Below are 13,466 nucleotides of genomic sequence, written 5' to 3'. Positions count from 1 at the left end.
GCAAAAAATGGTGATCCAATAGACATCAGTAACAACCATTCCACATTTATATCCCAATCTCTAAAAACTCTTTATGAAAGTAATCTACACTTGCATTAAAAAATATCTTTGAAGAAAATAGAAGAGAATAAGCAAATTTTCATGCACAATTTTCTAAAAGTGTCTTTATCTTCACAAATACACAACTGAAAGCCTTAGAGCAACTTACTGAAGGGTATAGGGAACATAACCTTTTACTGGGGCTTATTATTTACTGATTTTTTCAAGCACTTGACTCAGCAAAATGCAAGTTCAGAGACTCTCCTTGTTCAATGGGTCTTCCATGTCTATGTCAAACTCATGAGATTCCCTGATTGATATAGACAGAAAATTTTGTTCAGCAACCCTCTGATTCTCAATATTAAGCAAAGCATAGAACAGGAAGACTACATGTTAATCAGACTACATACCACCAACACAAAAGATGTACTCTGCAAAATCCCAAGGGAAGAGGAAGTATACAATCAGAACTCGGAGAAAACCTAGTCAAGCCCTCACATGTTACAGATGGGAAAACTGAGTCCCAGAGCAGTGAAGCGATTTGCCCAAGGCCACACAGGTAGCATACGGCAGCGCTGAAATACAAACCTAGGTCTTCTGGCTCCCAATACAGAGGTACTGCATCATGGCGTGGATCTCTTGGGGTGGGGGTAAGGTATTCTGTAGTATTCTGATGCTTGGTGCCACCACCACACTATCGCCTGTGATAAGAAGCAACTGGACTGGATTATCACTGAGGTCCCTTCCAGCTCTAAAACTATGATCTTGGAGCCACTCAAAAGAGATTGACAATAATCTATACAGAAAAAAAATGGAAAAAGAATCCATCCAGACTATAACAGGGAGCTGGACTGGCCACTCATTGAGTTAGTGCATCAGTGTATCTGTCTTGGAAGGATTCAAGGTAGACAATGAGCTGAGTCCAGAGTCAAACAGCAAGAAGAAGACTTGGACTGCATCTGAGAAACTGTGCAATGTTTTCAATGACTCCAAGCTGCAATATGTTTAAAAAAAAACAAAACAGACAAACCATCTTTTTCACATCAGTATTCTTCTGGTGAGACTGCAGAGCTACAATTCATAGAACACGACTATCTCAAAAGAATGAGAATTATTAGGGGTGACACAAAGGACAATGGGGACACACTGAGGGCATATGCAGGATGCTGCACACATGGCTTGAGGACAAGAACTGGCATGAAAGATGTCCAAGAAACGTATAATTGGAAAAGAAGGCAGATTGTGGAGCACAAGCAAGTAATAACAGAGGGGCATACCAAGAACTGCACTGTGCCCCCATAATGTAGATCCTCAATGGAGGATTCCTTCTGCGAGGGATTCATAGTGGCCATAGATACTTTATGATCTATATCACTGGAAAAAGTACCCACTTTGCTGAGAACATATCAGCATTTAGGTTTAAGGAATATTTGCACAGAGCGAGATATAGATAACATAGGTCCAATGGCTACTGGTATGGAAAAAATTCATAGTAACTTCCCAAACACCTTCTCTAATGTGTTTCTTCACGCCAATTACAAAAAACTGAGGATGGAAACTTCAGTAACTTTGGCAGTAGTGGCTTCAGAAGTTACAATTTGTGGACTGGGAGAAAATACAAAAGAATGAAAACTGATGGGTAAAAAAAAGTGGAATTTCCAGTATGAAAGTGTAAGAATCAGATATGTTTTATGGCTCTCAAACTTCAGAGGGGAAATATATGCAACTTACACAATTAGTAAATGTTGCTACAAACATTTGCAATGTATCTAAATATGTTTATTTTGATCTTTTGTGAGGTAGGAACCTTTTAGCTATCAGGAAGTAATATGAACAGGGACTCTAAATATCATTTGAATATAAATGAATAGGAAAAACACTGTATCCATATTAATGCATGTTACTTAACACTAACACGAACAAACAAGAGGTTAAGACCACATAAATTATTCAAATAGCACTTCATTCTGCCCTAATTTTGTTTTCAAAAGAGCATAGCATGGTACCAAGTGAATTGGAAATACCTGAAATTGACAATAGTGTATCCACTGAAAGATAGATTTTTCTATTTTGCTTTCAATTTCTCTTACTTTCTCTTTGCTAAGATTTGAAAAAGAATTTTTTAAAAACTCCATGGTCTATACTAACCTTTCTTCTCTAGGGAGTTTAGATTTGGATCAAAAGTGTATTTCCATCTTTGTCTTGTGTTAGTACCATACATCCTCTGAACTGTCTACTCTGACATGACTTAGAGCCTGCCTGAATTGGATTCACATGTGGTGATGCGGGAAAACCTTCTAAAACATCTGCTTACATTGTGTCTGGTTTTTAACAATTATCATTCCTTTTGTTTCCCTGGAATAATTAGTTCCTAATTATATTACTCCACCATAACATCTCTCACATTTGTACTTTCCTTTCCAATCCTGCTAGCACTAGCCTTAACCTTTCATATATTGACTGGATTATTTTATGACAACTACCTCCTAACTAGCTATCTTTTCTTTCCAGTCTCTTCGTGCTCTAAGTCTCTCTAAGCAAGTCAAACTGAGAGCCAGATTACTGGTCCTAAAACACCTCTTTGCACATACTGCCTCTCTACTTTCTCAAACCTAACTTGTTTCATGATTACCTACAGAATAAAATCCAAACATCTTTAATTTGGCACTTTACAGCAACTCACTCTCTGTTCACAACCATTATTTCCTGCTTTTTCTCTAATTTCACTCCTACTTTCTATAAAGCCTCTGCTTTGGCCAAACTTTATTTGCCATCTTTTCTACTCTCCTCAGCCCATATACATACTAAACTTTCCCACTTACTAAAAAAAAGGGGGGGGGGCTTTTTTTTCTTTCTCTCTTCTTCCCAAAACTTATAGAAAAAAACACCCTCATTAAAAAAAATCATGATTGGAAATTATTGGAAAACACCCCAAATCTATGATAATGTGGTAAACACTCCATTTCCATCTCCTCTGTAATTCTTTATGGGCACAAGATTGTTTCTTTGTTCCTTTTCTACCTACTTTTTCATTTATTAACAAAAGATATAAAAGTTAAAACATGATATGAATAAAACAAACTCTTATTATGAATCAGATATCCTTGGTGCTACATTCAACTGTCACTAAGTTCTGTTACAAAAACCTCTGGTTTTTATGTTATTTTTCTCACTCGTAGTCTCAGGGCTTCTTCAATGCTCTTTCCTCTCTGTTCCAGACAACATGCCTGTCATCGCTTTGTGCTCACTTTGTACATATTTTGCATTTAGTCATCTTTGTAGATCTTTTTCCAGTAAAATGTACATTTTTATCTTTAACACCAGTTAGCAACTGCAGCAATTACTTGCAGAGCCAATTGTGTCTTTGCTTCTTGTTCATGATTCTCATTCTTCTAAAAATCTTTGCTTTAAAAAGTCATTCCACCCTCTATACCACACCTCAAAGTGAATTCTTTCAGCTGAATCCTGGGATGGGATGAATGAGGTTCAGAGAGAAGCAATGATGTGGGAAACGGAGCAATTTGTAGTACACAGAGGAAACCCATATTATCTCTGCACTATTTATGCTAAAAGAGAAGGGAAAAGGTCTGTGTACCATTATCTTAAAGACACTTTAGTCATTTAGGAGGGAAAAATGGTACTGATTCACTAAGAGTAAATGGGGCAGGAGCGGGGGGAGACAGGAATGAGCATAATCCCACCAACAAAGCAGGTGAGAGTCTATTTGTTTCCTGACCTGCATGGGATTAATCTTCACAGAACGTTCAAAGCACTCCACACATTCTTTAAACTCTTTGTTGCGAAGATGAAGGAGCCCCTTGGAACGCTGGGCACGAGCACTTCGATGACTGGACAGCTCCCAGGCCTTGTCATAGTAATGGTGATCTCGAAGCACATCTCCAAGCAAACAATATAAAGATGGTGTTTCTTTCTTCTCTAATTCTTGTCTTAAGATTTCTTCTGCCTGATAATAACAGAAATAATTCAATTGCTTAATAAAGAAAGCCAACGGCCAATCTAAAGCATGCAATACATTACTCAATCACAGAGTAATCCCACATGTTTCCAAACTTTTATTGGTTTCTTAGGAATACCTATCCAACTGAATAAAACATCTTGGACACAGACTGAATTAGAGATGAACACCAGAAAAGAACTACCCTTCCAAGAATACTTACGATTAAGGGAGAAAGAAGAAATAAGTCAACTCCATTGTTTGAGAGTTATGTGCCTGCTTTGACCATAAGTTGTAACACCAGACAGGCAACTTCACACCCAGACTGTGAAGAAAGATGTGTGAAATATATACATTATCGCTGACCTATCACGGAGGGAATCACAAAATCTCAGCATAGGTGGGGATCTCAAAGTCTACATACAAGGCAGGGAAGTGGTACAGAAGATAAGATGCTGGGCCTGGAATCAGAAAGACAAGAGTTCAAATCTAGCCTCAGACAATAGCTACGTGATCTTAGGCATATCACTTAACTGCTGTTTGCCTCAGTTTCCTCAACTGTAAAATGGGGATAATAATAACACCTATCTTGCAAGGTGGATGTGAAGCTCAAATGAGATAATATATATGTAAAACTCTTAGCATAGTACCTGGCACATATGCTAGTTATTATCGTTTCTGTTCCTGTTGTTATATTCCAACATATATATGTTCCAGCTGAACAGGATTTTCCTCTAAATCATTTTCCCCACCACCACATGGTCCTCCAGCCTCTGCCTGAACTCTTCCAGTAAAGGTACAGGAATGATAATACTAGTTTAAATGTATTATATATATTTATATATAATTTGTGCTATAATGTATTTATATATTTTCTATATTTAATATCTATGCATTTATTGTGTATTATATATTTTATATGAAATGTATTTTATATACACATACACACAATATACAAATCACCTCAAAAGGAATTTTATTCAACAAGCATTTATTAAGCACCTACTATATGCAAAGCATAATGACAACAATGAATCACTCTTTACCCCTCAAGGAGCTAATATTCTATTGGCATAAATACGCATAAGCAAACATAGAATAATTGAAGGAGGGTCCAAATACTAAAAACTGAGGCTAGCAGAAAAGTCTTCATGGGAGCAGGAGGCACCTGAGACAAGCCTTGAAAGAAGATAAGGATTCAGAGGGGCAAAGAGAAGGAGTAATTTCGTTTCAAGTACGTGAGGATAGCTTGTAAGAAAACACAAAGAATACTAAAGAGAGATCCATCTTTATTATGTCTTATTGTGTTGTGCATCTTTGTGTGTGGTGGTATAAGTTGTGATGTTATGTTGTGCTATGTTAAGTCATACTATACTTCACACTTCTGACTCCTCACTTTCCTAACTCCTGTTGCCACCATTATGGGCTTTAGCTGTCTACTGCCTACTGGGACTACAGGCCAGGGCAACCCTTTCAAATCAGTTTTATTTACTGTCAATGAAAAGCATTATTTTAAAAACTCGAGAATGCTAGAAAATATATGTGTGTGGATGTATATGTATATACATATATATGTGTGTATATATGTGTGTGTGTGTATGAAATCAGACAAAATAATACTGTCAGCCCTAAAAAGCCTTTCCACAAAACAATTGCCTCCTCTTCCAAACTTGTATTAAATTTGATCTTATCTATGAAGCCTTCCTAGCTCTTGTCCCACTTGGCTCCACTCACTTTGAGAACCAAAGGCCAAAATGTAATCACAGGTTTAGATACAGATTTTTAAAATTAACTTGCCCAAGAAAGTTTTCACATGTCACTAACTTAGAGCCAACTCACGTCCCAAACTAATTTTGTCCATATCATCTGCCCCAATGCACTTCTCCCCTAGAATCCACAATACCCTCCTCTTTGAAAACCACTTACCCACAAATGGGCAACACAACCCTAGCGCCTCACAGTGGCCAGGGCCAAACCAGGAGTCATTTTAACTCTGAGCATGGTCCTAAGTATTTCACAGGGATGTGGACCTCTAAACAAAGTGCCCCAAAGCACAGTTGGAATAGTACTGTATATTTTGTCATTTATATGTTTTTGTAAGTTTGTGTTTCTGGCTTTCTAAGAGCAAGGGTCATCACCATTTCAAAGCTAGGCTGGTTACCATGTGAGTACCTGCAGAATTTGAGCACACAGTATCTGTCCCTCCAAAGGCCTACACTTTATTCATAGAAAAAGAACACTGACATGCCAAAAATTAATTTAGGAAATTTGGGTGGTTTCAAATTATCTCACAGAGCAACCTCCATTCTCTTCTTGACTATTTTACTTTGATGGTGGTAAGGGAGGAGGAGGAATGAGTCACATGGAAAGGTGAGGAGTATTGATGTTATGCAGCTGTATGCTATTAACCAATGCTGATTCCAGGTATTTCACTCTCTGCCAGACAAACTGTGGGGTGTTAAGAATGTTGAGCTTTTTTTTTTTTGGGGGGGGGGAGGTGACTGGCAGAGAGGCAAAAAAACACAAGGCCCCTCTTTAGGGTAAAATGTTCTATTTTTAATTTTTTTTTCAATGTTCCTAGGCCCAAATTTATGTGTTGGATAAATTAATTTGTTTCTCCTTGAAATACTGACACCTCTCCCTCTTGCCAAAACAATGATCTTTCCCAAGGGCAGAATTCACATGCAATATGTTTCCTCTATTCCCTAGTCACATTTCACTCCTCAGTCTATGCCACCTCCTTTCCAAAAGGCCCTCTTCTCTCTACTTATACATTCATTTTCAATCAGTGGTCTTCAAAGAGCACATCTTTCATAGCACAGTGTTTTTCCCCTATTAGAAATGTTACCCAAAAATGTTCCTTTTGCATTGGCTGACTGCACTATGGCACAGTAAAGGCACTATAAAGGGCTATGCTGAGCTTCTGCCGAGTCTCACGTGTGGGTAGCAGGAAATTTTCAGGGCATGAAAAAGATATATCATTCCTAACTGTAGGCTGATACATGAGCAATGAGCAAATAGAAAAGCAAAATTTTTGAGCATGCAAGAGGTTATTCAGGTAAAACTCTATTCAATAAGGTAAAAAACTGACCAAAATATGCAAAAAAATGTAATAAAGAACTGCCTGCAAAATTTCTGGAACACATCTGCAGAAAATTTATTAGATTTTTAAAACTCCAGAAGTGCTGCCACTGCCCCAAAATGGACAGTTTTTGCAATGTATTTGTTGCAACTTGTCCCATGACTCTAATTTTTGTTCTTAGTTCACTTTTAGGGAGATGGGTAAACACTGATGATGGATCTCAATATAAAATTAAGTACATTAAAAGCCTCAAGGAGGGCCTACACACACCAGTGGAAAATACACAGGAGTTGGACTAAATGAGATACGACTAAGAGAATTTCATTCAGTACTTGGCAAGATCTGTGATTTCATTAGTGTGGTTACTTCCTCCACCAACAAAAAACAATGCTGCTTCATTTCATAAGTTTGCTATGAAGCTTAGACTCAGAGAAGAAAAAAAGACAATGGACCTCCTTTCTTTGCAGAGGTGAGTTTCTACAGGTTGGTATATCTGCATATACTGTCAGACTCCACTGATGTGTTGGCTAGTTTTGCTGAACTGCTTTTTTCCTTATTTTTTTATTCTTGGTGACAAGGGAAGTTTCAGTGGGTAGGGAAGGGGCGTATTTTAAAATGAACGTGATGTAAAAACATAAGGTATCAATAAATACTGAATAAAAAACAAGCCGAGTAAAAAATTCATCAGTGGTAGCAAAACTTTTGGTAATGAGCTTCTTTGTACTTAACTAGGCTGGTCTTCTGATGATAACCACATGGTCCATTGCCAGATTTTCTAGCTTAGAATGACAAAATCATTCATTTAGAACTGTGGAAGAGACTTGAGAGGTCATCTCCTCACAGAACAGATGAAGAACTAAAGCCCAGAGAGATAAAGTAACTTGTTCAAGGTAACACAGATAGTAACAAGCTTTGAACCCAAGACTTCTGACTCCAGATGCAGAATTCATTGCATTTCACCACACTGCTTGACAGGAGTGGAACTTCTGCTCCACTGGTACATAATTCAGGAACCCAGGTTTACATCCATACAACAAAGAAGCATCAAATTACAACTCTAATTTCTTCAAAGACCTATCATCATCTGGAAGGAATGAGATCCCTGAACTCCCTTATTCTATTAGGACAGAAAATCAGCAGCAGGAGACCACTCCAAACTTTCTGATCTTGCCTGAGGACCAAAGAGGCAACCAAAATGTGAGAGAATGACTTGGCTGAGATTTTTTCTCAAGAAGGTGGGATGGACTCAACAGTTTCTTCAGGGGGAAAAAAACTTGGTAACTAACTAGAATTTCTCAAAAAAAACAAAAATTTTATTGTCTTTATCAATTGTCATGAAAAGGTGACAATGTAGCTGGATGACCAGAGATAGGTCAAGATTAGGACTATCTACTGTAGGACCACAACAATGAACTGATATTCTTGGCAAGAAGTTAGGTCCAAAATGCACCTAGGTCCTTTACTTGAAGAGGTGGAAGACTATGGGCACAGAATGTTGCATTAGGCTGTCAGATGAGGTACCTACGTCAGTTTTGCTTAACTGTTTTTCCTTGTTACACAAGCAGAAATTCACTGAGAACACGGGAGAGAGAGAGGCAGTGGAGAATATCTTAAAATGAATGATGCATACATAGCGATAAAGTTTTGTTTTTTAAAGGAGGCTAAGTTTAAGCAATGGTGGTTTTAGGGTTACTTTTGTTTTTGAATACAATTGAGTGTGAAGGAGGAGACAGATGCCTTACAGATCTCTAAGGTAGAAGAAAGTCTTTCAGAACTATAGCTAAAACTGCCCTGCCCCCAAACCAATAGGTCATAACTTTAGGGAAGAGGGGGAAGCCTGGTTCCTTTTAACAGAAGGAAATAGAATCTGCTGGCCAGATGGAAAGGGCTCTTTTGTAAAAATGATTGGCCCACAGAGTCGATGCCAAAGGAAGCAAAGAACAGTTGGTGTTGTCTGATCTTCTTAAGGCTTTCTAGGTGAAAACAAAGCTCTCCTCACAGCTAGAACACAGAGCTAGAGCTGTGTCAGGGGATGATATTTTGATTGATGCAGAATTAGACACATGACTTGAAGGTGAAATTAGGAAAGAAAGATAAACAGTTATTTCCCTAGGCTATTCTAATGAGCAAAGAAAGTGTGTCCCTGAGCCTATAGTTTGTTAACCATTCTGGTCACGATGAGCACTACTGGAGAAAGAGGCTTATGGTAAAGTGCCAGAAAGGTTAGGATCACATTAATGATTGGAGGGTAAGGAGGCTCAATAGTCTTTGTAAGAAATGAGGAATTGAGGGGTTTTTGTAACTGAAAGAGTACCCAGCCATGGGCTGTATTTAAAGAGAAACAGTCAAACATTAAGATCAGAAGGTACAAGGATAGTGGATACCTATGAACATTACCTTCTCTGGGTGTAACGGCTCGAACGTTCCCTAACACACCCGATTGTGAATTATTTCTGCTTATAGGGACAGAACTTTCTGACCACTTCTACGGCCTCAGAACGTCAGGGAGAGGGTAGAGATTAAGTTCGCAGTCTGAATGATGGGAACTTGAAACACAGAACAGAGAATCATAACTTTCAGAGCAACAAAGGACCTTAGAGGTCATCTAGTCTTTCTTCCCTTGTTTACAGTAGAAGAAACTGAGGCCCTGGAGTGATGTGATTCACATAAACGAGAAGTGGGAGAACCAGCATTTGAACTCACATCTTTTGACTACAAGCCCAATGTTCTTTCCATTCCATAACAGTAGCTGCTTGAGCCGATATGGGACCTCTCTTAATCTGAAGGCGGAGGGGTTCAATGGAAAGATCACTAGTTCTGGAGTTCCAGGACCTGGATTCAATACCTAACTCTGCTGCTTGCTACCTGTGTGACATTAGGCACTCTCTTCCTTGGGGCTCACTTTTCTCCTCTCTAAAATGAAAGATCACCTCTGAAGTCCTTTCCAGATCTAAATCTGTGATATATCTAACACTAGCATTTTGACTAGACCTCATGAGTTAAATGGAGGAAGAGGGAAGCACACCACCTCAGAACCTGAAACTGTCACTGACCACCTCCATGACTTTGGCCAATCATTTAACACCTCTGGGTCTCAAGTTCTTACTCAATACTGCCATATCCACCTCATTGGTCTCCCTGCCCCTAATCCTGCCCCTTTCCAATCCATCCTCCATCCAGCTCTCAAACTGACTTTCCTAAAGGACAGCTCTGCTTGAGACACTTTAGAGTGACCTAGTAACTCTAGAATAAAATAAAAACACACATTACTAGCATTTAAAGCTCTTCACAGTCTGGTTCTAGACTATCTTTTCATGCTTATTGAACATTACCCTCTTTCAGACTGAGACATATCAGTCTACTTGAAGATTATTCACTCAAGCATTCCATCTCCAGTCACTGTGCTTATGCACTGGCCATTCCCCATGCCTAGAAGGCACTCACTCTTCACCCCGGCTGCTCCAAAGCCCTAGGTAGGCCCCTTTAAAGTTTAGCTCAAGTGCCACCTCCTACAAGAAACCACACCTGATCTCTCTAGGTGTCAGTAGCCTCCCCATGTCCCCTTTATGTTGCTTTGTAGATATTTTGTCTTGACTTATCTGTATATATCTTCTTTCCCTGCAGTGAAATGTAAGTTCCTTGAGGGTAAGGACAGTTTCAAAAAAAGACTAAAGTCATTGCATCCCCATCTAGTATAGTGCCTTGCACACAGATGACAATAATAGCTTGATGAATGAAAAGAAACTGGACTGTGAACGCTAAGGCCCAGTCTGCCACTAAAACCTTTGAAGCAGAGTGTATTGTAGAAAACTGCTTTCTTAGAAGAGTATTTTAGACAAAAACAGCATAGTTTGTAGCTAGTTTAGGAGTGGAGGGTTCTATCTTTGGCAACTGCTATTTCTAAGAGATATGGTCATGGACTGACCACTCAATGGTACTGTACAGCTGGACAGTACAAGGGGCTTGCTATACTGCTGTCAACTTCTGATAGGGGGAATCACTAACTGATGCCCCAGTGTCAGATCTCTATGACCTAAATAATGAGAGGGAAACACATGGGTGTCCCCTTGTTTGTTGATATAGACAGAGAAGAGGAAACACTAGAGGCCACATGTTGATGTCCCTAACATAAACAGAGAGGCAGGACACACATCCTCCCAGCAAGTCACTCAATTAGGGATACTCCGATGAGGCTAAAAATCTTGGAAAGACTCCATGCAGTGAGAGAACAGCTCTCTCTTCTAACAGCTGCCAGACACAATCCTTTCATCTTTGGAAAGAAAGAGGCAAGCTCTTCCTGGACTGAATTCTTGCTGTATGAGCAAGAACTGGGAGGTGAAAAGTACAAGACACACAGGCCCCTTCACCTCACCCCACAAAGTCACTCCCAATCACAGCTCTTTTTGTGTGGTAGTTCCTAGCACTAATCTTTGTCCCAGTAAGCAAACTGTCCACTCACAGCATTCTACATTTAGGTGCCTTATAGGAGTTTGCTCTGGCCTGGTTTTAGGAGGACAAACCGCCAACACAAATATTCCAAGTCCAAAATATATTAGAATAATTAGAAATGTAGCTTTGGGCAGGCTGTTCATTTGATCAGCTAATCACCTCCTGTTTTTGCATTATAAAGTAATATAGTATTTTCCATATTTGGCCCATTTCTCCCATTTGAAGGAAACACAGTTTAAATTTACTGATTTAATTCATGTTTTAAAAACAATTAAGCAGTGACCACTACGAGAAAGAAGAATCCCCCAATGCTTTCAGCCCTTACAGCCCTAGATACTTAAATCTGGTTGCTCTCCTTTTTCATTCATTCGGGAGAGATGAGATCTGAAGGGAGAGAATATCACAATCTCTAATGTGTTGCCTTCTCTGTCAGTATGAGTGCAACAAGGGCTAGAAAGATGTTTCTCCCCTTATCATTAAATTGTTGGTAAACAGCACTTACAGCAAGAATCTTCCCCTAAGTCAAAAATGACAACAAGCACTTGCCCTTCAGACTTGGGCCAAATTGACTCTACAAAAGAGAGGAAAACGGAGTTTTGTGAGTCAAATGAGTTCAAGGAAATACTGCTGGCAAATGAGAAACAGTTCTGACACCTACTTTATCAGTCTATATTCAAACATGTGATGGCCCCCTTATGATGTCCATGTCTGACTAAAAAAAGTGGAGAAAATCTCAAAAGTGGGTGGGTACTCACACATGCTTCTAGATCACAAAACTTGTGTTTTTCTGAATCTTCTATTTAAAAGAATATTATGCCATTAACTAGGACTGAAACTTCACAAAACCCTGAATTAAATCAAAATGGTTGAGATTAGTTCAATTGTAAGAAGGTGCTATTTTAGGAAAAAAATATTTGCTAGCCTCTTCGGGGAGAGGCAATATTGCATAGCAGATAGAAAGCCATCATTGAAGTCAACAAGATTTGGATTCTATAACAACCACATTGTACGATGACTGACGTTGACAGACTTAGCTCTTCTTAGCAATGCAAGTATCCAAGACAACTCCAAAAACTCACGATGGAAAATGCCATCCACATCCAGAGAAAGAACTTTGGAGTCTGAATGCAGATGGAAGGATACTATTTGCTCTCCTTTCTTTTGTTGGTTTGTTTTGTTTCTTTTTTCTCATGGTTCCTCCCATTAGTTCTAATTCTTCTTTAATGTGAAATGTGACTAATGTGAAAATATGTTTAACATGAATGTATAAGTAGAGCCTCTATCAGATTGCATGCCATCTTGGGGAGGGGGAAGGAGAAAGTGGGGGAAGAAAACTCAAAACTTAAAATCTTATGGAAGTGAATGTTGAAAACTAAAAATAAATAAATTTATTTTTTAAAAATTTGGATTCCACTTCTTGACATATACTGGTTGTGTGGCTTTGGGCAAGTCACTTAACCTGACTGTTCCAGGCAATTCTCTCAAACTATAAATTGCAGCGTAGCTGCAGACCAACATTGGCACAGGAAGGTTTCTCACCCTGAGGTTCCCTGTACCAATGAAATGACCAGCTGAGTTCCTATATTTTCCTAAGAAAAAACTTCAGCCCACATGTAAACTTCTCTGCAAATGCAATATAATAAAAATTGGTGATATAAGTATTTGTGTTTGATAAGTTTTGAAATACATAGGATCTAAATCATCTCTGATGTTTTGTTGTAATTCACAAAAGATGCTTAATAATAAGTCATAGCAAACCTCACCCTCGCAACTGACCTTTCCTCATATTTCATTGAAAAAAATTAAGATCATTCATAGACAGCTCCCTTTTCTTCCTTGTTTCTCATTTCACATCTTCATCACAGAAGATGGCTTCTGCCACATTTGCACCTTCACTCCATCTCACAGGAGGGTTCTCCTTGCAAGGCAAACTGATCTACA

General features: G+C 38.8%; 1 protein-coding gene across 2 annotated transcripts in view; it reads right to left on the bottom strand.

Annotated features, from left to right (window-relative positions):
• The window catches only part of TTC27 (tetratricopeptide repeat domain 27), a 240,078-nt gene that overhangs the window by 78,677 nt on the left and 147,935 nt on the right, over positions 1 to 13,466 (bottom strand). For both annotated transcript variants that reach the window (XM_036752705.1, XM_036752706.1), the window contains exon 13: positions 3,776 to 4,003. In XM_036752705.1, the coding sequence (XP_036608600.1) occupies positions 3,776 to 4,003 (228 nt within the window). The remainder of the gene's footprint in view (positions 1 to 3,775; positions 4,004 to 13,466) is intronic.

Source organism: Trichosurus vulpecula, chromosome 3 (genome assembly GCF_011100635.1).
Source record: "Trichosurus vulpecula isolate mTriVul1 chromosome 3, mTriVul1.pri, whole genome shotgun sequence".
NCBI lineage: Eukaryota > Metazoa > Chordata > Mammalia > Diprotodontia > Phalangeridae > Trichosurus > Trichosurus vulpecula.
This window is presented reverse-complemented; position numbering and strand designations above follow the sequence as displayed.